Source organism: Erinaceus europaeus, chromosome 6 (genome assembly GCF_950295315.1).
Source record: "Erinaceus europaeus chromosome 6, mEriEur2.1, whole genome shotgun sequence".
Taxonomy (NCBI): Eukaryota; Metazoa; Chordata; class Mammalia; order Eulipotyphla; family Erinaceidae; genus Erinaceus; species Erinaceus europaeus.
The window spans coordinates 13095867-13123011 of record NC_080167.1 but is presented as its reverse complement, the minus strand read 5'-3'; the positions used below and the strand labels follow the sequence as shown (position 1 = coordinate 13123011).

The window sequence follows — 27145 nt, the reverse complement described above, 5'->3', positions numbered from 1 at the left end:
CATATGTGTACACAGATCTTTTTGGATGGATATGCCTAAAACCTTATATTATAAACCAATGTTAAATTAAAAAATAATGACTATATAAACAATCTTCATGAAACTCCAAAAATAAAGAACCTTGTGTGGGAGAATCGCTGATCTGCCATTTTGAAAATGGTTGAATAGTACTCTGGTCTCTTTACTCTTTATCTCTCTCTCTTTCCTTCTTTTCCTTCCCCTCCTCCTTCTCTTCCTCTACCTCCTACTTCTTCTATTTTTCTCTTACCAGGGTTATTTCTGAGGCTTGGTACTGGCACTACGAATCCACTGCTCCTAGCAACCATTTTTTAAAATTAATTAATTAATTTTCCCTTTAGTTGCCCTTGTTGTCTTTTTACTGTTGTTGTAGTTATTATTGTTATTGATGTCGTTGTTGTTAGATAGGACAAAGAGAAATGGAGAGAGGAGGGGAAGACAAAGAGGGGGAGAGAAATATAGACACCTGCAGACCTGCTTCACCGTCTGTGAAGGGACTCCCCTGCAGGTGGGGAGCCGGGGACTTGAACCAGGATGCTTCCGCCAGTCCTTGTGCTTTGTGCCATGTGTGCTTAACCCGCTGCGCTACTACATGACTCCCCTAGCAACCATTTTTAACTTTTTTTTTCTAATTTTTATTAGGACAAAGAGAAATTGAGAGAGGGGAGACACAAAGAGGAAGAGAAAAGACATCTGCAGACCTGTTTCACCATTTGTGAAGTGTCCCCCTGCAGGTGGGGAGTGAGGGCTCGAACCCAGGTCCTTGTGCTTGGTAATATGTGAGCTTAACCAGGTGTGCCACTGCCAGGCTCTCTCTCTCTCCCCACCCCATTCCCTCCCTCCTTCCTTTCAGGGTTATTGCTGGGGCTCGGTGCCTGATCTACAAATCCACTGCTCCTGGAGCCATCTTTTTTCTATTGTTGTTGTTGTTACTGCTGTTGTTGTTGGATGGGACAGGGAGAAATAGAGAGAGGAAGAGAAGACAGAAAGGGGAAGAGAAACAAACATCTGAAGATCTGTTTCACTGCTTTCAAAGTGAACCCCCCTGCATGTGGGGAGTGGGGACTCAAACTAGGATCCTTGGTCCAGTCCTTGTGCTTCACACTATGTATGCTTAACCAAGTGTACTACCACCTGGCCCCCTATATCTCTTTATTATTTATTTTTTCCTATATCTCTTTTTAAATAATTTTATTTATTTATCAGATAGAGGCAGAGAAAAATCAAGAGGAGAGAGGAGATAGGGAGGGGGAAAGAGAAAGAGAAAGAGAAAGAGAGAGACACCTGTAACTCTGCCTCACTATTTATGAAGTTTCTCCCTGCAGGTAGGAACCAGGGACTTGAACCTGGGTCCTTGCACATTGTAACATATATGTTCAACAAAATGCACCACCACCCAGCCCTTCTTTCTTTCTATTTTGATTAAATACAGTAAGTTTAAACAATATGTGAAATAAAAAGGTCTTATATGAAACTCACATGAAATTAAGAGTAAAACATGAGTACATCCTAAAAGTTACTATAAATACTTTCAGAAATTCCCTCTATGAAAGCAATTATTTAACCCAGGAAGTGGTGACGTGGATAAGCCATTGGACTCTCAGGCATGAGGTCCTCAGCATCACATTTGTCAAAGTAGTGCTCTGGTCCCCTCCCTCCTCTCATATATATATATATATATATATATATATATATATATATATATATATATATATATAATTTATAACATGACAAAAATAGTCAACAGAAAAATTTCAGAAATATGGAATTTAATCAAAGCCATAGAGTCATGTGAAATGTTTATTTGGGTAAACAAAACACAATAAAATAGTTGAATCTTTAAAGGCTATGAACTATGAGGGTTTTAAATTTTTTAAAATATTTATTTATTCCCTTTTGTTGCCCTTGTTTTATTGTTGTAGTGATTACTGTTGTTGTTATTGATGTCGCTGTTGGATAGGACAAAGAGAAATGGAGAGAGGAGGGGAAGACAGAGAGGGGTAGAGAAAGACAGACACCTGCAGACCTGCTTCACTGTCTGTGAAGCGACTCCCAGGCAGGTGGGGAGCTGGGGGTTCGAACCGGGATCCTTACACCGGTCCTTGCACTTTGTGCCACCTGTGCTTAACCCGCTGCGCTACAGCCCGACTCCCGTTTTTTAAAAATTTTTTAAAAATGTTATTATCTTTATTTATTTATTGGATAGGGACAACCAGAAATCAAGAGGGAAGGGGATGATAGAGAGGAAGAGAGGCAGAGAGACACCTGCAGCCCTGTTTCACCGGTTACAAGGCTTTCCCCCTGCAAGTAGGGACCAGGGGCTCAAACTCTGGCCTTGCACATTGTAACATGTGTGCCCAACCAGGTGTGCCACCACCCGAACCCACTATAAGAGTTTTTGTGTTTTTTTTAATATATATTTTTTTATATTTATTTTTATTTATTTATTCCCTTTTGTTGCCCTTGTTGTTTTATTGTTGTAGTTATTGTTGTCATTGTTGTTAGATAGGACAGAGAGAAATGGAGAGAGGAGGGGAAGACAGACAGGGAGAGAGAAAGATAGACACCTGCAGACCTGTTTCACTGCTTGTGAAGCGACACCCCTGCAGGTGGGGAGCCAGGGCTTGAACCAGGATCCTTATATGGGTCCTTGTGCTTAGCGCCACCTGCACTTAACCCGCTGCGCTACAGCCCGACTCCCCACTATAAGAGTTTTAATTGCTCCATTCTCATAAACTTTCCTTGTGTCACAACTAGCCTTGAACCACTGTGTCACAACTAGCCTTGAACCACCAGCATCATTTCAAGTAGCTATGACAAAGAAAAATATTGCAGGCTGCTAGGGAAAGGAAAGAAGTAAAATACAAAGGTAGAGTTACAGGCTTTAATCAGACTTAGTATCACAAATCCTGGAGGCAAGGAAGCAGTGGAATGGCATGTTCAAAGTACTAAAAGACAAGAACTACCTGCCACAGATAATCTATTCTGCAAAATTATCCTTCAGATATGAGGGTGAAATAAAACTATTCACAAACATATAAAAGCTAAATGAAATTTCCACTACCAATCCTCATTGAAATAACTACTGAAAGGAGTCCAACAAGAAAAAAAAAAAAAAAGAAGCAAAGGAATACACATTCTAAGCAAAGTGACCAGCAGTAGGATAGAACTAAGAAAACATTAGCAGACAAAGGCAACAAAAGGGAATAAGTAAATAAATATAAAAAAAGAGAAAACATTAGCAGAAGAGAACAATAAAATAGGAAAGAGGAGAAAAAGAATGGAGATAGCATTACTATAAAATATCAGTAGATCAAGACCAATTTTAAAAAAGACTTATTAGATATAACACTTCTGGTAAGCATAATACAAAATATGCAACAGAGACCCACAAAAAGTACAAGTGGTGGTGAGGGAGACAACATAATGGTTATGCAAAAAGACTCTCAAGTCTGAGGCTTTGAGGTCCCAGGTTCAATCCTTCACACCACCAAAGGCTAGAACTGATCAGTGCTCTGGTAGAATAATTAATTAATATTACAACCAATTTCTTTAGGAGAATAGAACAAAAGCTACCAATGTTTACCCAGAAAAGACCTAGAATTGCCAAAAAAAAAAAAAAAAAAAAAACCTCAAGAAAGAACAGAACTGGAGGCATCACACTCCCAGAATCTCAAATTGTATTATAGGGCCATTGTAATCAAAACTGCTTGGTACTGAAGCTAAAATTCCACACTGACCAGTGAAATAGAATTGAGAGCCTAGAAGTAAGCCCCCATACCTATGGACATCTAATCTTTGACAAAGGTGCTCAGACTATTAAATGGGGAAGGGAGAGTCTCTTCAACAAATGGTATTGGAAAAACTGGGTTGAAATGTGCAGAAGAATGAAACTGAACCATTATATTACACCAAACAGAAAAGTAAATTCCAAATGGATCAAGGACTTGGATGTTAGACAAGAAACTATCAAATACTTAGAGGAAAATATTGGCAGAACTCTTTTCCATATAAATTTTAAATACATCTTTAATGAAACAAATCTGATTACAAAGAAGACTAAGGCAAGAATAAACCAATAGGACTACATCAAATTAAAAAGCTTCTGCGCAGCAAAAGAAACCACCACCCAAACCAAGAGACCTCCCACAGAATGGGAGAAGATCTTTACATGCTATATATCAGACAAGAGGCTAATAACCAAAATATATAAAGAGTTCACCAAACTCAGCAACAAGAAAGCAAATGACCCCATCTCAAAATAGGGAGAGGATATGAACAGAATACTCTCCATAAAAGAGATTCAAAAGGCCAACAAATATATGAAAAATATGCTCCAAGTCACTGATGGACAGAGAAATGCAAATAAAGACAACAATGAGATATCACTTGAGTCCTGTGAGAATGTCATACATCAGAAAAGGTAGTAGTAACAAATGCTGGAGAGGTTGTGGGGACAAAGGAATCCGCCTGCACTACTGGTGGGAATGTCAATTGGTCCAGCCCCTTTGAAGAGCAGTCTGGGGAACTTTCAGAATGCTAGAAGTGGACCTACCCTATGACCCTGCAATGCAGTTCCTCTCCTGGGGATATAACCAAAAAAACCAAACACACCCATACAAAAAGATCTGTGTGTACCTATGTTCATAGTAGCACCATTTATAATAGCCAAAACCTGAAAGAAACCCAGGTGTCTAACAACAGATGAGTGACGGAGTAAGTTGTGGTATATATACACAATGGATACTACTTAGCTACTAAAAATGGTGAATTCGGGGGTCAGGCGGTAGTGCAGCGGGTTAAGCACATGTGGCGCAAAGCGCAAGGACTGGTGTAAGAATCCCAGTTCGAGCCCCCGGCTCCCCACCTACAGGGGAGTCACTTCACAGGTGGTGAAGCAGGTCTGCAGGTGTCTATCTTTCTCTCATCCTCTCTGTCTTCCCCTCCTCTCTCCATTCCTCTCTGTCCTACCCAACAACAAATGACATCAACAACAATAATAACCACAACAAGGCTACAAGGGCAACAAAAAAGGGAAAAAAGATGGTGAATTCACCTTCTTTACTCCATCTTGGCTGGAGCTTGAAGATATCAAGTTAAACAACCTTACTGCATGCACGCCTTAAAGACTTAGAAGAATAGGAGCAAAGGAACCCTAAAGCAACTAGAAGGACTGAAATCACTAGAATTAAGAGTGGAAATAAACAACATTGAAAATAAGAGAACCATACAAAAGATCAATGAAGCTAAATGTTGGTTCTTTGAAAAACTAACAAAATTGACATACCCTTAGCCAGACTCACTAAAAAAAAAAAAAAAAAAAAAAAAAGGAGAAGACACAAATAAATAGAATTGTAAAGGATAGAGGAGATATCACGACAGACATGAGAGAAATCCAAAAAATCGTGCGAAACTTCTACAAACAACTATATGCCACTAAGTAGAGAATCTGGAAGAAATGGAATAATTCCTGGAAACATGTACCCTTTCAAAATTGAACCAGGAAGAACTACAGAACCTAAATGCACCAATCACAGACAAAGAAATCGAAACAGTTATCAAGAATCTTCCTAACAACAAGAGTCCAGGACCAGATGGCTTTACAAACAAATTCTTTTTTTAAAAAATATTTATTTATTCCCTTTTGTTGCCCTTGTTGTTTTACTGTTGTAGTTATTGTTGTTGTTATTGCTGTCGTTGTTGCTGGATAGAACAGAGAGAAATGAATCCCGGTTTGGGCCCCTGGCTCCCTGCCTGCAGGGGAGACACTTTGCAAGCAGTGCAGCAGGCCTGCAGGTGTCTGCCTTTTGCTCCCCCTCTCTATCTTCCCCCATTCTGTCACTTTCTCTCTGTTCTATCCAACAACAATGACAACAAAAAATGGCATAAATGGCCACCATGAGCAGTGGATTAATAGTGCAGGCATTGAGCCCCAGCGATAACCCTGGAGGCAACTACTACTGAAGTTCTCAACGGAGGGAATGGGGACACAGAACTCTGGTGGTGGGAACAGTACAGAATTATACCCCTGTTATTTCATTATTTTGTAAATCAATATTAAATGACTAATAAAAAATTAAAAAAGAGGAAATAGATAGATTGAACAGGTCAATTACTAGTCAGAAATTGAAGCTATAATCAAATAATCTTCCCAGAATAAAAGCTCAGTTCCAGACAACTTTAGTAATGAATTCTATAAGACATACCAAGAAGAACTAATATCCATTCTCCTCAAACTCTTTCAGAAAATTGAAGAAAAGGGGACACTTGCAAACATATTCTATGAGGTTAGTATCACTCTGATCCCCAAAGCAGTAAAGGGCTCTACCAAAAAAGAAAACTATAGGCCTATAACCCTAATAGACAGCAATACAAAGATCCTTAACAAAATCTTGGCTAATTGAACTCAACATATTGAAAGAATAAGCCATCAAGATCAAGTGGGATTCATCCCTGGGGTTCAACATCCACTAGTCAATTAATGCAATATACCATATCAACAAAAGGGAAGATAAAAATCACGTGGTTATATCAACTGATGCTGGAAAAGCATATGACAAGACCCAACATCCATTTAGGGTAAAGACCATCAAGAAATTGGGAGTGGAGGGAAATTTCCTCATCATAAGGTTATATATGACAACCCACAGCTAATATCATACTAAAAAAAGCCTTTCAGTTTTCCTCCTAACATCAGGAACTAAACAAGGATGTATATTCTTATCACTTCTATTCAATATAGTCTTAGAAGTCCTCACCAGTGCAATCAGGCAAGAAAGAGATAAAAAGAAATTCATATTAGAAAGATGAAGTTATTATTTGCAGATGACACAATATACCCAAGGGACCCCCAAAACTCTATCAAAAAACTACTATAAATAATCAGTAAATCAGTAAAGTAGCAGGGTACAAAATAAATATTCATAAATCTATGACATTTCTTGCACAAATGATAAATCAGAGGAAAGAGAATTGAAGGAAGCAATCCCATTTAAGTGAACCCTAAAAGATAAAATACCTGGGAATGAATCTAAGAATGAAGGTGGAGGACCTTTTCAATGAAAGCTATAGGACATTATTAAAAGAAATAAAGGGTGACACAAAGAAATGGAAGGACATTCCCTGTTTATGGATTGAAAGAATAAACATCATGGGCATCATGATGGTGGTAGTCCAGCAGGTTAAGTGCACATGGTGCAAAGCACAAGGACTGGCCTAAGGATCCTGGTTCAAGCCCCTGGCTCCCCACCTGCAGGGGAGCTGCTTCACAAGCGGTGAAGCAGGTCTGCAGGTGTCTATCTTTCTCTCCCCTCTCTGTCTTCTCCTCCTCTCTCCATTTCTCTCTGTCCTATCCAACAACGACAGCAATAACAACAACAATAATAACAACAAGGGCAACAAAAGGGAAAAATAGCCTTCAGGAGCAGTGGATTCATAGTGCAGGCACCAAACCCCAGCAATAATCCTGGAGGCAAAAAAAAAAAAACTTAAAAAAAAAAAGAATAAACATCACTAAAATGGCTGTTTTGCCAAAAGCAATTTACAGAATTAATGAAACTCCTATCAAAATCTCAATGATGATTTCAAATAAATTGAACAACAGGTCCAAAAATTCATATGGAATCATAAAAAATCACAAGTAGCAAAAGCACTCCTATGGAAAAAGAAGAAAAATGGAGGCATCTCAATTCATGACCAGTTTATACTACAAAGCAGTAGTAATTAAAAGTGTGGTACTAGAACAAAAATGGACACTTGGATCAGTGGAATAGCAGAGTCCAGAATTAAATCCACACATGTATAGGCACCTAATACAAGATAAAGGGGCCAAAACTGTCCACTGGAAAAAGAACATATCTTCAACAAATGGTGTTGGGAGAATTGGACAGTCACATGTAGAAAAATGAAAATAGGGATCTGGGTGATGGCGCAGCAGGTTAAGCGCACATGGCGGAAAACGCATGGACCAGTGTAAGGATCCTGGTTCGAGCCCCTCACTACCCACCTGCAGGAGGGTCGCTTCACAAGTGTCTTCCCCTTCTCTCTCCATTTCTCTCTGTCCTATCCAACAACAACAATAACAATAACAACAACGACAATAAACAACAAGGGCAACAAAAGGGGAAATATTTTTAAAAAGAAAAGAAAAAGAAAAATGAAACTAGACCTCCACATAATACTATGCACCAAAATTAGCTTAAAATAGATCAAAGGTCTGGGTATTAGGCCTGAAACTATAAAATTACATAGAAGAAAACTATCAGTGAAATACTTTAGGCCTTTAACATCAATGATAAATTTGGAGACTCAACCCAATAAGCAAAAGAAAATAAAACAAGAAAAATGGGACATCAAATTAAATTAAAAAGCTCCTACACATCGAAAGAAAACTCCAGGGAGTCGGGCGGTAGCACAGCGGTTTAAGCGCAGTGGGTTAAGCGCAGGTGGGGCAAAGCGCAAGGACCAACTTAAGGATCCCAGTTCAAACCCCCAACTCCCCACCTGCAGGGAGGTCGCTTCACAGGCAGTGAAGCAGGTCTGCAGGTGTCTATCTTTCTCTCCTCCTCTCTGTCTTCTCCTCCTCTTTCCATTTATCTCTGTCCTATCCAACAACAACAACATCAATAATAACTACAACAATAAAACAACAAGGACAACAAAAGGGAATAAATAAATATAATAAAAATTTTTTTAATTTTTTTAAAAAAGAAAGAAAACTCCATAAGGATAAACAGGCAACCCAACAGCTGGGAGAAGATATATGTGCATCACACATCTGACAAGCAGCATCTATAAAAAAAAACTCATACAGTTCAAGAAAAAAGAAAAAGAACAAACTAATAAAAATGTGAGCAGAGATATGGATAGACAGTTCTCTAAAGAAGTGATATACGGTAGTCCAGGAGGTGGCGCAGTAGATAAAGTAGATGAAGTTCAATCCCCAGCAGCATATGTACCAGAGTGATGTCTGGTTCTCTTTCTCTCTTTTCCCATCTTTCTCATAAATAAATAAATAAATAAATAAATTTTTTAAAAAGTGAAACATGTGGCCCACACACATATGTGGAAATGCTCCACTTCACTCATTAGACAAATGTAAATTAAAAAACCCCATTGTAGGACAGTAGGATCTTCCTTCAATCCCTAGGCATGTCTACACTGTACTGAAGGATATGCTGTTAAGACATCGTTTATTCCTTCAGAAGAGCATGAATAGAACAACTCTTTAGTACAGACATTGTTATAAATTGTTATCATCTGTCACTGCCTGTGCCCACTACTTTCATATTCTTTCAGATTCAGGTAATACTTGCCGTGCTTACCTGTCATCCAAATAAGACCCTCAGATTCTCTTCCTTTGCTTATTTAGACAACTAGAAGACTGCTAGTCTTGAAGCCGAGGCCAAGGGTACAGGGAGCAGTTCTGTGTCAGGTAAAATAAGGGGAAGTGCATTGCTACTCTGCCTAACCTACATTTTGTCAGCTGCATACCCTTAGCAAAAGAACAAATGCCTTGCTTAAATCCTTATCTTTAGCCTTTACAATTAATTTTAATTGCATGTTAATTACAACATATGCCAACTAATATGCCCTTTATAATCCACGTATTTGGATCATTTAAAAATAGAAGAGTATTCTCTGGCTTGTGAGTCACTCCATTATGGTTTATAATGGGGTACAACGCATCCTGACCACATGCCTGATCTAACAGAGTAGCGAGATGTAATGCTTCATAGAGGGATCAAAACACCACACAGAGACTTATGATGTGAATACTTAAGAAAGAGTAATTTTTTAGAAGAGAAAATGGGCACCACAGCATTCCCACCAGTGATCTCCAAGCCCCCTGCTGTGGAACATTTAGAGTGAGCTGAGCAACTGACAACAGGAAGGAGGGGTGGGGGAGGGGTGTCCTCTGGGACACAGTTGGAGGCATGGAGATCATTTTTCTCTCCCAAGGCACAGTTCAGCAGGGCAGACTCTGTAGTCTTCATGACTGCATCAGTCCCTAATGGCAAAAGAACCCTAGTCCAGGAGTCCTGAAGCTGCTGATGTGGAAGGAAGTCACATTTGGAAAGCACACATCCAGGGGCTGTGCCGCTCAGAGGTAGGCAGTGGCTGCCTTCTGCAGTCAGCACAGATCTGGAGCTGACTCTTGGGCTGACCTCTGTGCGTGAGGCAGAGTCACTAGTGCTGGAGTAGACCCCACACCCACTAGCTGATTCACCAGGGACATGTCAATGGCAGCCTCTGTGCAAAGGCCCCCCTCCCTGCTGCCTTCTCTACTCTATCGAGTGGTTAGGTACGAGGTTAGCCTAGTGCTGCAGGCTTGGGGTCCCCAGATGGAAGACTCCAGGCCAGTGCTAATGCCTGGACTATCACATGTCAGACTGGACATGGTGCTCATCCTCATACTGATTTGCCTGCCAGGACTATGCTGTGACCCGGGAGCAGTATATTACTCTTCCTATGAAACAGTCATTCCCAGGAGTCTGGCCGTGCAGGGCAGGCATGAAGATCCAGTGGAAAAGGCATCCTATGTGCTCTTGATGCAGGGCCAGAAGCAACTGATTCACCTCAAGGTGAAGAGAGAGTATTTTGTGAAGGACTTTCCAGTCTTCAGCTACCACAATGGCATCCTGGGCCAAGAAATGCCATTCATCTCACATGACTGTCACTATGAAGGCTACATAGAAGGAGTCCCGGGCTCTTTTGTTTCTGTCAGCACCTGTTCAGGTCTCAGGGGCATCCTGGTTAAAGAGGGAACATCGTATGGCATCAAGCCCCTGGAGACTTCACAACGGTTTGAACATGCCTTGTACACCGTGGCACAGCAGGCTCGAGCCTCCTGTGGCGTCTCTGCCAAAGACAGCCAGGCAGTGCCCACCAGCAGGCAACAAGAGCACAGGAAGCCCAGCAGTGCAGAGGCGCTGTCCTCCCTATGGACACGCACCAAGTACGTGGAGATGTTTGTCGTGGTCAACCACCAGCGGTTCCGGATGTGGGGCAGTAGCATCAACGAGACAGTCCAGAGAGTGATGGACATCACTGCCCTGGCCAACGGCTTCACCAGGGGCATCAACACAGAGGTGGTGCTGGCTGGAATGGAGATTTGGACCGAGGGGGACCTCATAGAGGTTCCAGAGGACTTGGGAGTTTCGCTGAGGAATTTCAATAGCTGGAGACAAGAGACACTGTCGGCTCGGGTGAAGCATGACGTCGCCCACATGATTGTTGGTCATCATCCTGCAGGGGCCATGGGCCAGGCGTTTCTCAGTGGCGCCTGCTCACGAGGCTTTGCAGCAGCTATTGAATCCTTCTATCACGAAGACGTCCTCCTCTTTGTGGCGCTCATGGTCCACGAGCTGGGGCACAACTTGGGTATTCAGCATGACCACCCTGCCTGCATTTGTAAGGATCAACACTTCTGCCTCATGCAGGAAGGCATCACTCCGGGAAGTGGTTTCAGCAACTGCAGCTCTGACTACTACTATCACTTCCTGAGGGAACACAGAGGGGCCTGCCTGTTTGACAGGCCTCAGCACAAAAGCCGCAGGCGTAGGGATGCCCTGTGTGGAGATGGTGTGGTGCAGGCAGGTGAGCAGTGTGACTGTGGGTCTGACTGTGACAGTCACCCGTGCTGTGAGGAGACATGTACTCTGAAGGACGATGCTCAGTGTAGTGAGGGACTCTGTTGTTCTGACTGCCAGCTGAAAAGGAGGGGGTCCACTTGCCGTCCTGCTTTAGGAGAGTGTGACCTCCCAGAGTACTGCAGCGGTACCTCCAGTGAATGCCCCAAGGACAGGTTCAAGCTGGATGGTACACAGTGTGATATTGTTCACTACTGTGTTGGCGGCCAGTGTCAGGACCCTGATATTCAATGCATGAATATCTATGGGGAAGACGCCAGGTCGGCCTCTGAAGATTGCTACCTCGAAATGAACAGCAAAGGGAACCGATTTGGAAACTGTGGCTATCCTGCTAGTGCTAACCAGCCGTATGTCAAGTGTTTTGATGAGGATGTATTTTGTGGGAAACTTATATGTACAAATATTAAGAAGGTACCACCCATCAGCCCTTACTCTGTACTGATCCAGGTTGCTCACCAAGATGACTTCTGCTGGAGCATGGATGCCCATGCCACTGTGGAGCTGCCTGAGAGTGGAGACGTGCACAGTGGCACCTACTGTGCTCCAGACAAAGTGTGCATGAACCACTCCTGCACCGATTATGGCGTGTTCAACTATGACTGTGAACCAGGCTCCATGTGTAATGGGAAAGGGGTTTGTAACGACTTAAGACATTGCCATTGTGACTATGGCTATGCCCCTCCTGGCTGTGTAGATCCAGGGAATGGGGGTAGTGTGGACAGCGGTCCTCCAGCCAAACCTGATGATGGAAATCCAAGTGAAAATGACATTTATATTCGTAGTGGTGATCTAGGTCAGTCTGGTAGAGATGGTGAGAATAAAGATGAAAACAAACCCCTGTATCAGATAATGTACATATTCCCCTGGTTTCTGTTAGGTTTTTTTCTAATTCTAATTATTGTTGCCGTTTGGGGGGCTAGAAAAGAGACATGTCAGGGCTCAGAAGACACCCAGGAACATACTGAAGAGGAAATTATAAGAGAAGATGACTTAGGTAGAAGAGAGGAAGAACTAGAGGGAGATAAAGAGGAGTAGTAGGAAAACTAAAAAAAAAAAAGTAGATAAAAATAGCAAATGCCTGACACGGTGGGTAGGAGAAAGGCTGTGAGGTGGCCATGCACACTGGTGCCTGAATGGCTCTGTGGGGCTCTGTGGTCTGTGATAGTGCACTGATGAAAGAGTGAGGACTTTTACCTTTATATTAGCAATTGGTGATATATACATGCAAGATAATTCATAAATGCCATTTTACTTTCTCCCTTTTTCAGCATCTCATGAGACTTGAAATAAAATGTTCTCACATATCACTCCTATTAATGTTTTATCTGAGTAGGGCCAATATTTGAATTACCTATTTTCCAGGGAATGTCAACTTCTATCTAGTTTGTATTATGTCCAATGTTAACTTTGTGTGTATATATTGCTATCAAAGTTTTAAAATCCTAGTTATAAGTAGCATATATAAGGCTTTATACAATTTGACTATCTCTGCAAAGCACATTAAATCAACAACTTTTCAATTAAAAAGTAAATATGGGGGGCTGGGAGGTAGTGAAGCAGGTTAAGCGCACATGGTGAAAAGTGCATGGATCGGTGTTAAGGATCCCGGTTCGAGCCCCCAGTTCCCCACCTACAGGGGGGTCGCTTCACAGGCCATGAAGCAGGTCTGCATGTGTCTATCTTTCTCTCCCCCTGTCTTCCCTTCCTCTCTCCATTTCTCTCTGTCCTATCCAACAACAATGACAGCAATAACAATAATAACAACAACAGTAACAAAAGGGAAAAAAATATCCTCCAGGAGCAGTGGATTCATGCAGGCACTACACTCCAGCAATAACCCTAGAGGCAAAACAACAACAACAAAAAGTAAATATTATCCCTTGCACAACCATAAGTCAGTGCTAATAAGTTATTTGGTAAAAATGAATAAATAAAAAATGAATAAATATGTTTTCAGACAAATGACTACTTTTTAATCAATTTAATAATGATTGACAGATTGTGGGATAAGAGGGGTACAATTCCATACAATTCCCACCATCAGAGTTCCATATCCCATCCCCTTCATTGGAAGTTTTCGTATTCTTTATCCCTCTGGGAGTATGGATCCAGGATCATTATGGGGTGCAGAAGGTGGGAATTCTGGCTTCTGTAATTGCTTCTCTGCTGGACATGGGTGTTATTAGGTCGATCCATACCCCAAGTCTGTTTCTATCTTTTCCAAGAGGGGCAGGACTCCGGAGAGGTGAGGTTCCAGGACACATTGGTGAGGACAAATGACCATTTTAAGCTGTATGTAGCATGTTAACTGGGGCTTCTGTAGTCAGTCTCACTCGTGAAGGTTACATTTGACCACTGTGTTATGCTAACCTGTGACTACTACAAGGGGAAGAAACAAATCTGAGCAAGAGACAACTTCTCCAGAACTGAGTTCTTGGGGAGTTAACATATTCTTTCTTCATTATCCTTTATACACACTTCATTTCCGTGCACACTTCTCTCAAGTCAGGCCAAATGATATTGCATCAGCTGATTCCAACCTAATCAAAGCAACGAGTACCATCTCAGCATGCTTCACCTCAGACTGTGTACAGAGACTTCAGGCATGGATTGCCAACCCTTCACCCTCATCACTCTAGTGAGACCTTTCCTTTCATGGTATTCTCCTAACTTCATTCCAGGAGGTTCACTTCCTAACAAAGTCCCAAAGCCTAGATATAAGCCAGGTCCTATAAGATAGAGCATATGTTCACATGTAGCCATAAATTAGGGCAAAATATATACCTGAAATACACAATAGCCTGTAGTGAGTCAGTATCAAGTTCATAATGAAATAGTGTTCACTTAGACTTAGATACCCTCCTCACCTACTTCCTGTTAGAGTTCTTTCACTCATTCCAAAGCTAACCTCATCAAAGCAAGGACTGCAACAAGAGACTGGCATACTTTAATGATGACTCTTTAGTCATTATCAGGCCATTCCACCAGCTAGGGCCCTAATCGGGAGTCCTGAGATTCCCAAACAGACTTGATGAGCCTAGAACTCAAATAAATCCCTCTCTCCATTGTTACCGGTCATCTCTATCAGGAACAACACAATAGACCCCTTTGTGGGCCCCCATAGGACCTTGCCCTCAACCTGGATCAACAATGGTAAAGAATGTTCCATCCTCCGAAGGGAGGCTGGACAACATACTCTATGCTACACCTGAGGAAGATACTGGGGCAGCATGGAATGTTCCTACTCATGACCACAGAATGTGAGCTCAGATTTAGAGGGATGTAGAGGTCACACAGGCTCCTAAGCTGAATATGGGCCCCAGATCACATCAAATCGATGGGGTTTACAGTAATATTTATATACCTTTCCCATATTAGGGAGCTACTCTCTTCCCTGATCCAGCTTTCTAGTCCTTTTTCTAGCCATGACATCATCTCCCCAGACAATAATTAGGATCTACCTGCATATCAAATTTCAGGCTCAGGCAAAAAAACAAAAAAACAAAACAAAACAAAAAACACTAGTATAGCTACAGGCCCTTTGAAATATAACTAAAATATGCCTACTAGCTATCTACAAAATGGAGGAACCCCAACACTTCATCTGCACTATTCCAGCCTTTAGGTCCATGATTGTTCAACAATTTGTTTGGCTTTGTATATTAACTCTCTTTTCAGCTACCAGGTTCCAGATGTTAGCAGGATGCGACCAGACTTCCCTGGACAGATAACCCTACCAATGTGTCCTGGAGCTCCACTTCCCCAGGGCCCTTACCCACTAGGGAAAGAGAGAGACAGACTGAGAGTATGGATCGACCTGTCAGCGCCCATGTTCAGCGGGCAAGCAATTACAGAAGCCAGACCTTCAACCTTCTACATCCAACAGTGATCTTGGGTCCATACTCTCAGAGGGTTAAAGGATAGGAAAGTTATCAGTGGAGGGGATGGTATACGAAGGTGTGGTGGTAGGAACTGTGTGAAGCTGTACCCATCTTATCCTATGGTTTTGTCAATGTTTCCTTTTTATAAATAAAAAAATTTAAAAAATACTTTATACACACTTGCTTCATTAAGTTAACAGACTACTGACTGAAACTTCAAAAGTACAGAATTCAGGGGCTGGGTGGTGGCACACCTGGTTGAGTGCACATGTTTTTTTTTAAAAACCACTGGCATTCAGTTTCTATTCACAAAGGAAAAGCTCCAGTCCATCTTTTAATTTTTTTTAATTCCTGACATTACAGAACTGAAATGTATTAATATTCCACTCTTACATTTCCATGACAAACAAAAAATTCATGAGCCAAAAAAAAGAAAAGAAACAAAAAACGGAGGCGCTTATAAAACTAAATATGGATCTCAGCATTAACAGCTGAACAGAGAAAGGAATTAAAACTCTTTAAAAAATCACGAGTGGATGATAAAGTGTGTAGAAACTGAAAATTTACAAACTATTTAAAACCTGGAATCGCTGACTGTTCAGAAACTACACTGATGGATCACGGGTGGTGGTGAACAGCAGAAAGGGATTATGGATGAATCTGCATTGTTCTAGCTGCTCCCCATGCCACCCGTCTCCGAGGAAAGCCTGACATTGATTAGATACTGAGCCAGGCTAATGCTGGCAGCAGATCCAGTGCTGGTAACCTGCCTGTCAGTTGATCCTTCCACTGGGTTCACAATTTTGATCTGCGCCCCAGGCATCTGACGGATCTCATTGATTTTGGCGCCTTGACGCCCGATTATGCAGCCAATCAAATAGTCTGGAATGGTGAGTTCAGGAGAAGTAGTTTGAGCTGACGCATCCAAACTTGCACTGAATCTGGTGTTGCCATGCGTCATGGGGAAATGAGACTGTTGCATTGCCAATCGGTGCATCTTGGTTAACTGACCATCTGCAAAGATGACTGGAGAACTGGATGGCTGGGGCCAGTAGGGGATGGTCACGCCCTTCAGGGGGGACTCCAACATGACCACGCAAATCCGTTTCACTCACTCAATGATGGATTGCGGAATGCCAGCAATAGTAATGGTTTGCTGAGTTGAATTGGGAAGCATATCCCCGGCCACTTGGACCTGAGCCCCTGTACTCTCTCGTATTTCCTTGATCTTGCAACCACCTTTTCTGATGAGAGAGCCACACTGACTAGCAGGGACCACCAGCCTCAGGGTGACTGGGGGTCTACCGGCAGCTGTGCTTTTTGTCAGAGAGCTGCTGATGTCCTCTTCCAGTTTGTCAGTGATCATAGCAAAAGCTTTGAAGATGGCATTAGTGGGTCCAGCCAAGGTGATAATTCTCTCAGGACAATTCCCTTCTGAGATGTTGATTCGTGCACCCTCTTCACGCATCTTCTTAACTGATTCTCCTTTCTTTCCGATGATACTGACAACTTCCTTTCCATGCATAAGTAGTCGGATGGTGAGAGTGACATTTAATCTACCTTCAATCACACCGGTGTCCATGTCGAGCAGTGTTCTGGGGAGCTGGACTTTGACTTCTCAAGTCTTTGGTCACTGGAGGGGGTGAAAGCCATAAACTGCAGGTGCGAGATGACTGAGCGGAAAGGGGGAGTGGGAGGGAAGGGGAAGGGCGGGAGGTGGGGGGGGCAGGGGGGGCGGCGGAACAATAGGGGCAGGTGGGAAGGTGAGGGGAGCCCCCCAGCGGGAGGAAGAAGGGGGGGGGTGGAGGAGGAAAGGGGAAAGAGACCCCGGGGCGGGCCGGCAGGAGATGGCGCAGGCTGCGGCTGCTCCGGCTGCTGCCTCTGCTGATCTGGGCGAGTGCACATGTTATAATGTGCAAGGACCTGGGTTTGAGCCCCAGTCCCCATCCTCAAGGGAAAAAGATTTGCGAGAGGTGACAGTCCCCATCCTCAAGGGAAAAAGATTTGCGAGAGGTGAAGCAGTGCTGCAGGTGTCTTTCTTTTTCTCTCCCTCTTTTTTTTTTTTTTGCCTCCAGGGTTATTGCTGGGACTCGATGCCTGCACTATGAATCAACTGCTCCTGGAGGCTATTTTTTCCCTTTTGTTGCCCTTGTTTATCATTGTTATTATTGTTATTGCTGTCATTGTTGTTGGATAGGACAGAGAGAAATGGAGAAAGGAGGGGAAGGCAGAGATGGGGAGATAAAGACAGACACCGACAGACCTGTTTTATCGCCTGTGAAGCGACTCCCCTATAGGTAGGGAGCCGGAGGCTCGAACCCAGATACTTACGCCGGTCCTTACGCTTCATGCCCTTTGCGCTTAACCTGCTGTGTGCCACCTAGCCCCACTCTCCCTCTTTCTATCTCTCAACCCTCTCCATTTCTGGTTGTCTCTATCCAATGCATGAAGATAACAAGAAAAGAAAGAAGGAAGGAAGGAAGGAAGGGAGGAAAGAAACAAAAGTACAGAATTCAAAAGTTAGGTAAAGAGAGCAGACAACATATAAGATGAATAACATTCTAAGTCAGACACTGTACTCAACACTTTCCATGTGTTATCCTAATTGATTTGACCGTATCATCTTTTCTATGAGATTTCCACTTTGTATATGAGGAAGAAAGACCAGAGTTTTGCTTTAGAACTAATGTAGTACATGATCTCACCAGGATATGACCAAATCTACATTCTCCACTGCCTCGTGAATCATTTCCTTTAGTACAAAAAGTGACCAGGAAGACAAGTGATAAATTGTTCACTGCCTCTCGCATATAACCTCTTACTTAGTGACCCTAATGAAACAAAGCTTTACAAATGCTGATTTCTACATGGACCTACCACACAGAATAGACACTATTGGTCTACTAAAGTATCTCTTCTGTTATTAAATCACACAGTGACACGTTCGTGTCTTACTCAGCTCTGAGGGCTCAGCTCGTTGGAGGTGTAGAATAACTGCAGGCCAAGTGGACACTTTAACCACAGCCATCTCTAGATGGAGAGCAACTTCCATGGGTGTCTTGCTCGTTCCCAGGCATGGCACGTCCATAGCTTTGCTCAGGTGACTTGAGTCTCAGGGAAGTTCCTAGCATCAGTCTCCAGAGATACATGCTTAGTCCTCTTTTTTTAAAAAATATTTATTTATTCCCTTTGCCTTTGTTGTTTTGCTTAACCCCTCTTTTAACTGCCCAATCAGTGTGAGCAGAAAAGAAAGGAAGGACAAGACCAGGTTTCTGCTCTCAACAAGTTTACATTAGTTATTTTTCATTAGTGATTTAATAATTATTAACAAGATTGTAGGATAACAGGGGTACAATTCCATACAATTCTCACTACCAGAGTTCCATATCCTATCCCCTCCACTGCGAGGTTCCCTATTTTTTTATCCTTCTGGTAGTATGTACCAAAATTCTTTCTGGGGTACAGAAGATGAAAGGCCTGGCTTATGTAGTTGCTTCTGTGATGAACATGGATGTTGGCAGGTCAAGTTGCAGATGCTACCATGATGCCATACTGACTTCTCTGGGCAGATGACTTCACCAGTGTGTCCTGGAACCTCACCTCCTCAGAGCCCTATCTCACTAAGGAAAGCCAGAAACAGGATGGGGGTATGGATCAACCTGCCAACATTAGTTACTTTTAACAAAACAAAGGTAAACTTCAGAGTAAAATACAAAAATCAAACCTTTTGTTAGGTAAATTTCCATTTTGTTATATGCTGGTAACTTAATCTCACATGGGTTTTTGCCAGGAGATCAGAATTCATGATGAAAACACAGTGTTAGCTGGCAGTCACCTATGAATGAGGAACTGGGTAACTGAAAATCTCTAGATAATTAACATGTCACTACATCCTTGAAAAACAAGTGGAGGATTCCATCAGGATCCGGAGAGGGAAACAGGAAGTGCATTCAGAAATAGTAACAGGTGTAGGTGTGACTTAGAAAGGAAAAGAAGGCAGACACATAGAAAAAGTGGGAAAATATATAAAAATATAGATAGTTATAGAAATAATAGTCAACCTATATTTGTGACCTTGGGAGAACTACTGCAATTTCCAATGGAGGGAAGGGGTACAAATAACTCCGGTGGTGCGAACGGTGTAGAATTGTATCCCTGTTATCTCATAATTTTGTAAGTCAATATTAAATCAATAACATTTTTTAAAAAGTGGAGAATACCTGCTGAGAAGTGGAGGATATTTCCCTGCTGATGATGACTAATATGTGATATGATGCACATATTCTGAAACCTATCTATTAGAAAGGGAATATGACATGGGTACAGGATAATTATGCTCAGCTAATTAAACGATGTTCAAGTAGATAACTGGGAACCAGCACATAAGACCTATTTAGGGTTTCAGTGTTTTGAGAACAAAATTTACAAAAATGTAGAAAATATGAACATTGGATAATCTTATGTTTATTTTTTTAGTTGTTCTCCTCCTGAATGACTCAATTTACAAGATCAAGTTAAAGGCAGAAAACAAAGTTAGGGCAGCTATTTGAATGACCTTCCTCTGAAAAAGTGATAGAAAATTGCACATTTTCAATAAACTGTCAGGTTAATCTTAAAAGGTATGAAAAAACCAAACTACAGGAATTAAAAAGTGACACTAATTAAGACAGACTATCTCAGGGAAATGACTGCTTTAAATATGGGAAGAAGAAAAGACTAAGTAACCTGGGTCTGATACCTCCAGATTCCAGAATTCCAGTTCAGTGTTTTTGTGTTACTGCTATGAAGTGCATTATTTTTCTTTCATTTTAGCACAACTGGGCTTTTTTTTTTAATTTATATTTATTTATTTATTTTCCCTTTTGTTGCCCTTGCTGTTTTTTATTGTTGTTGTAGTTATTATTGTTGTTGCTAATGATGTCGTCGTTGTTACATATGACAGAGAGAAATGGAGAGAGGAGGGGAAGACAGAGGGGGAGAGAAAGACACCTGCAGACCTGCTTCATTGCCTGTGAAGCGACTCCCCTGCAGGTGGGGAGCTAGGGGCTCGAACTGGGATCTTTTTTAAAAAGAAATTTATATAAAGGAAATAGTGACAAAACCATAGGATAAGAGGGGTACAACTCCACACAATTTCCACCACCAGAACTCCATATTCCATCCCCTCCCTTGATTGCTTTCCTACTCTTTAATTCTCTGGGAGTATGGACCCAAGGTCATTGTGGGATGCAGAAAGTGGAAGGTCTGGCTTCTGTAATTGCTTGCCCTCTGAACATGGGCGTTGATCCATACTCCCAGCCTGCCTCTCTCTTTCCCTAGTGGGGTGGAGCTCTGGGGAAGCGGAGCTCCAAGACACATTGGTGGGGTTGTCTGTCCAAGAAAATCTGATTAGCATCATGGTAGCATCTGGAATCTGGTGGCTAAAAGAGAGTTAACATATAAAGCCAAACAATTGTTGACTAATCATGAACCCAAAGGCTGGAATAGTGCAGATGAAGAGTTGGGAGGGGGTGTCTCCATTTTGTAGATAGCTAGTAGGTATATTTGAGTTATATTCCAAAGGGCCTGTGACTATACTGTTGTTGTTGTTGTTCCCCCCCCCCCATCCCCTCTGAGCCTGAAATCTGACATGCAGGTGGATCCAAGTTATTGTCTGGGGAGATGATGTCATGGCTAGAAAAAGGATCAGAAGGCTGGATCAGGGAAGAGAGTAGCTCCCAAACATGGGAAAGGTGTATAAATATTGTTGACTGTAAACTCCATCAATTTGATGTGATCTAGGGCCGATATTCAGCTTAGGAGCTTATGGGACCACTGCATTCTTGCAGATCTGAGCTCACATCCTATGGACATGAGTAGAAACGTTCCAAGCTGCCCCAATATCAGGATCCATCATCCTCAGGTGTAGCATAGAGTATGTTGTCCAGCCTCCCTTCAGAGGATAGAACATTCTCTATCATTGTTGATTCAAGTTGAGGGCAAAGTCCTAAGGGGGCCCACAAGGGGTCTATTTTGTTGTTCCTGATAGAGATAACCGGTAACAATGGAGAGAGGTCTAGGCCCATCATGTCTGTTTGGGAATCTCAGGACTCCCTGACTCCCCGACTAGGGCCCCAGCTGATGGGGTGGCCTGACAGTGACTAAAGAGTCATCGTTAAAGTATGCCAGTCTCTTGCCCTTATCCAGCTTTTGCAGTCCTTGCTTTGATAAGGTTAGCTTTGGAACCGGGATCCTTACGCCAGCCCTTGCGCTTAACCTGCTGTGCTACCACTGGACTCCCCCCCCCCCCCCAACTGGGACTTTATGACTATGCAAAACCACTGCTGCCAGTGGAATCTTTTTCCTTTTAATTTCAGATAAGGTCATAGAGAGTAAAGAGTAAGAGATGGAGAAAAAAGATAGATACCACAGCATTGCTCCACTGTTCATGGTGCTCCTGCAATGAAAGTACCCTATGTAGAGCTGGGGCTCAAAACCAGTGTGCATTCTATCTGGTGAGCTATGGCCCAGTCCCCAATGTGCAGTCTTTTGCCTATTTCACTTCCCACTGTGCTTAGAGGACTCTGGAGACTACTTATAGATTCCAATAATCTGTATGGCAGTTACCAGGGATATCTGCTGCCCCAGGAAATTCTAAATGTGGCTTATCTGCTTTCCCTGGGCAGCTATAAGCCTCAGGACTGACACTTAGTTCTCAAAGTACAGCTAAGTCCAAGTTCTTATCATTATTTAGATTTAGAAGGAAAAAATGGAAATCACAATATAATTTGTATCCTCAGTAATAAAGAAGTCACTGTGGGCTGTTAAAGCCATGGCCTCAAGGACCCTTCCAAGGAAAGCAACAGAAAGCTTTTCCTTGTTTCTATGAGAGCCCTTTTCTTCTTCATGATAGTTAATAGTGTGAGTACTATAATGTAAGCTGAGTCTACGTTCTTCTAGTTCTTCTAACAAGCCAAGCAAAAAGGAATCTTGAGAAGCCACTTAATTTTTTTCTTTGCCACCCAGGTTATCATTGAGCTTGGTGCATACATGATGAAAGCATTGTTCCTGGTATTCTTTTTTTATTTTTTTCTCTTTCTTTTTTTCTTTTCTTCTCTTTCTGTCTTTTTTTTTTCTTTTTGTTTTTTTGATATAGTGTAATAGACAGGAAGGGAAGACAGGAAAAGAGACATAGAGAAGAAAAAACACCTGCAGCACTATTCCACTGCTAGTGAATTTTCCCCATGCAGGTGTGGACTAGGGGTTCGAAACTGAGTTTTTTGCTCAAGGTAATGTGTGCACTCTACTGGGTGTGCCACCTACACCCATAAATATCTTTTTTATAATTTTTTTATCTTTATTTATGTATTGGATAGACACTGCCAGAAATTGAGAGGGAACGGGGTGATAGAGAGACAGAGAGACACCTGCAACCCTGCTTCACCACTTGTGAAGCTCTCCCCTGGGGGCTTGAACCTGGGTTCTTGCACTTTGTAACATGTGCACTCAATCAGGTGTACCACCACCTGGACCCCTCTTTAAATTAAGAGGACAAACAAGGCTTAAGAAAAATGCAGCAACTCTATGGGAAATATCAAACTTTACTAGAAAAGTAAATATAAGGATAATAATAATTTCAATAGAGAAGAGGGAAAACAGGGAACAGATACCTTATTAAAGGAAATGACAGTTGAAAAATGTCTAAATCTGGGCATAACTAGAACACTGTGGAGAGAATGCCCAAATCCCTAAATCCAAAAGAACCTACACCAAGGCACATCATAAAATTACTATGAGTCAAGGACAAGAAAGAGTTTTACAGACTGCTTGAGAAAGAAAATGACATAAAGGCTATTAGATTTCTCAAAGGAACTCCCATAGGTCCAGAAAGAGTGAATGTGGTTAGGGAGATAGTACAGTGGGTAAAGTGTTGGATTCTCAGGTATGAAATCCTGAATTTGATTCCTGGCATTGCATATGCCAGAGTGATGCTCTGAATCTCTCTTTCCTTTTCTCTCTCATAAATAAATAAATGTCTAAAAAAAGAGTGGAATAATATATTAAAAGTGTAAACAGATAATAAATGCCAGCCATGAATATTTTACCCTGCAAAATTATTACTCAATATAATGGAGACACAAAAACTACTTTAGATTAAAAAAAAAAAAAAAGGACTAGCTCACCACCAGACCTACCTTACAAGAACTATTGAATGAGATATATATACCCTACACCTATGAACATCTAATTTTTGATAAAGGGGCCCAAAATATTAAATGGAAGAAGAAGGAGGCTCTCTTCAATAAATGGTGCTGGGAAAACTGGGTTGAAACATGCAGAAGAATGAAACTGAACCACTTTATCTCACCAGAAAAAAAAGTCAACTCCAAATGGATCAAAGACCTGGATATTAGACCAGAAACTATCAAATACTTAAGGGAAAACATTGGTGGAACACTTTTCCACCTAAACCTCAAGGACATCTTTGATGATACAAATCCAATTGCAAGGAAGACTAAAACAAAAACAAATCAATGGGACTACATCAAATTGAAGAGCTTTTGCACAGCCAAAGAAACCATCACTCAAAGAGACCCCTCACAGAATGGGAGATCTTCACATGCCACACATCAGACAAGAGACTAATAACCAAAATATACAAAGAGCTCAGCAAACGTAACAACAAAAAAGCAAATGACCTCATCAAAAAATGGGCAGAGGATATGAACAGAACGTTCATTACAGAAGAGATCCAAAAGGCTAACAAATACATGAAAAATTGCTCCAGGTCACTGATTGTCAGAGAAATGCAAATAAAGACAACATTGAGATACCACCTCACCCCTGTGAGAATGGCATACATCAAAAAGGACAGCAGCAACAAATGCCTGGAGAGGCTGTGGGGACAGAGGAACCCTTCTGCACTGCTGGTGGGAATGTAAATTGGTCCAACCTCTGTGGAGAGCAGTCTGGAAAACTCTCACAAGGCTAGACACAGACCTTCCATATGACCCAGTAATTCCTCTCCTAGGGATATACCTCAAGGATTCTATAATATCCAACCAAAAAGATATGTGTACACCTATGTTCACAGCAGCACAATTCATAATAGCTAAAACCTAGAAGCAACCCAGGTATCCAACAACAGATGAATGGCTGAGAAAGCTGTGATATATATATATATATATATATATATATATATATATATGTATATGTATATATATGTATACATATGTATATATATATATATATATATATACAATGGAATACTACGCAGCTATTAAGAACAATGAATCCACCTTTTCTTACCCATCTTGGATGGAGCTAGAAGGAATTATGTTAAGTGAGCTAAGTCAGAAAGACAAAGACAAGTATGGGATGATCCCACTCATGAACAGAAGTTGAGAAAGAAGAACAGAGAGGGAAACTCAAAGCAGGATCTGACTGAGTTTGGAGTAGGGCTTCAAAGTAAAAATCTTTGGGTGGAGGGTGAGGGTGGGTGCTCAGCTTCACTGGGGGGGGGGGATGACAATGGGATGGGACAGTCTTTTGGTGGTGAGAATGGTGTTTATGTACACTCCTATTAACTTGTAGTCATATAAATCGCTGATTAATATGAAAGAGGAAAAAACTGATTGAATGTCTCAAAAGTTTTAATGCACAGACCATAGGCTGAGTCTTTCAAATGTTGACTCTCCTAAAAGCTTAGACCAGGAGAGCAGAAGCAATCAGTGGCATTACTTTATAAAATACAGATACATATAAATAACGTCAAAGGACAAATTATGGTGAGGTCATGTATGATACAGCAAATCCTAACAAATCAGGAAAGAAAAAGATATAAAAGGAATCAAACTAGGAATAGAAGTAGTTAAGCTATTGCTATTTGTAGGTGACATAATTTACATAGAAAACTCTAAATATTACATTAATAACTACTAGAAATAATAAATTCAGTAAAGTCACAGGGCAAAAAGTCAATGTACATAATCTTTTGAACTTCTCTCTTTTCTTAATCACCACCATGGTTCATCTCTTTGGGCTCAGTGCTTGCACAATGATTCCACCACTCCTGGTGGCCATCTTTTCCTTTGTTATTTTTAAAATATTTTTTATTAGTGATTTAATGATTGACAAGATTGTGGGATAAGAGGGGTACCATTCCATACAGTTCCTATCACCAAAGTTCCATCCCATCTTCTCCATTGGAAGAGTCCCTCTGGGAGTATGGACCCAGGGTCATTATGGAGTGCAGAAAGTGAAAGGTCTGCCTTCTGTAATTGCTTCTCTGCTGGATATGGGTGTTGGCAGGTTGATCCATACCCTCCAGCTGCCTGTTTCTATCTTTCGCAAGTGGAGCAGGGCTCTAGGGAGGTAGGGTTCTAGGACATATTCTCCCCCTTTATTTGATTGGACAGAAACTGAGAGGGGAGTGGGAGATAGGGAGATAGACACTTGAAGTACTTGCTATACCTCTTGTGAAGCTTCCTTCCTGCAGGTGGGGAGTGAGGACTCAAACCTGGGTCCTTATACTTGGTAACATGTGCACTTAACCAGGTGTGCCACTACTCAGCCCTCTTCAGTTGAATTTCTATACACAAGAAATGAGTTGGAGGGTCCTCGTGTTAGTGTACTCGTAGAGAGCACCTATTACAATGTGGAAGGACCCAAAACCCTCATCCCCACCTGCAGAGGAGGAAAGCTTCATGAGTAGTGGAGTAATGCTGATAGTGTCTCTCTGTCTCTCTTCCCCTTCTCTCTCAATTTATCTGTCTTTATTCAAAAATAAGAATAAATTAATTTAAAAAGTGAGTTGAAGAAAATGGCAATAAAGGGAACAATCCCATTTACAACTGTACTAAAAAGGATAAGATATTTTAGAGTAAATCTTTTTTTCAACTTTATTTTCCCTTTTGTTGCCTTTTTTATTGTTGTTGTAGTTATTACTGATGTCATCATTGTTATATAGGACAGAGAGAAATGGAGAGAGGAGGGGAAGACAGAGAGCGAAAGAGAAAGATAGACACCTGCAGATCTGCTTCACCACCTGCAAGTGGGGAGTCGGGGGCTTGAACCGGGATCCTTATGCCAGTCCTTGCGCTTCGAGCCACGTGCGCTTAACTCACTGCACTACTGCCGGACTCCCCTTTAGAGTAAATCTAACAAAGGAAGTTAAAGACCTTTGCAGTGAAAACTATAGAACTTTGTTAAAAGAAATAAAAGGTAGATGCAAAGAAATGGATGAGGAGAAATTGAGAGGGGAGTGGGAGATAGGGAGATAGACAGAGACACTTGAAGTACTTGCTATACCACTTGTGAAGCTTCCTTCCTGCAGGTGGGGAGTGGGGACTCAAACCTGGGTCCTTGCACCTGGTAACATGAATGGATATCACATTCTCATAAATCAGAAGAATAAATGTTGTTAAAATGGCATCTTACCTAAAGCAATTTTGGACTCAATGTAACCCCAATCAAAATTCCAATGACAGGGGGTGGGTGGTGGCACACTGGTAGAGCACACTGCAGTTCACAAAGATTCAGGTTCAAGCCTCCAATCCCCACTTGTAGGGGGAAGCTTCATGAGCAGTGAAGCACTGCTGCAGGTTGATCTCTGTT

The 27145-nt window shown here is 41.7% G+C and overlaps 2 protein-coding genes and 1 pseudogene across 3 annotated transcripts in view; 1 reads left to right on the top strand and 2 right to left on the bottom strand.

Moving 5' to 3' along the window:
* TMEM116 (transmembrane protein 116) overlaps positions 1-27145 on the bottom strand; it is a 163495-nt gene that overhangs the window by 41806 nt on the left and 94544 nt on the right. The gene's annotated exons all lie outside the window — the stretch shown is intronic.
* LOC103119292 (disintegrin and metalloproteinase domain-containing protein 1a-like) lies at positions 10249-12973 on the top strand. Its single transcript, XM_060193061.1, has one exon. The coding sequence runs from the start codon at positions 10254-10256 to the stop codon at positions 12702-12704; it is 2451 nt and encodes an 816-aa protein (XP_060049044.1). The 5' UTR covers positions 10249-10253; the 3' UTR covers positions 12705-12973.
* On the bottom strand, positions 15845-17277 carry LOC103118715 (poly(rC)-binding protein 2-like; annotated as a pseudogene). The gene has a single exon (XR_001601635.2). The product of XR_001601635.2 is annotated as a poly(rC)-binding protein 2-like (transcript).

Bases quoted from the DNA above. Each gene is read 5' to 3' on its own strand.
- LOC103119292 (XM_060193061.1), top strand. From the start codon at position 10,254: ATGTCAATGGCAGCCTCTGTGCAAAGGCCCCCCTCCCTGCTGCCTTCT.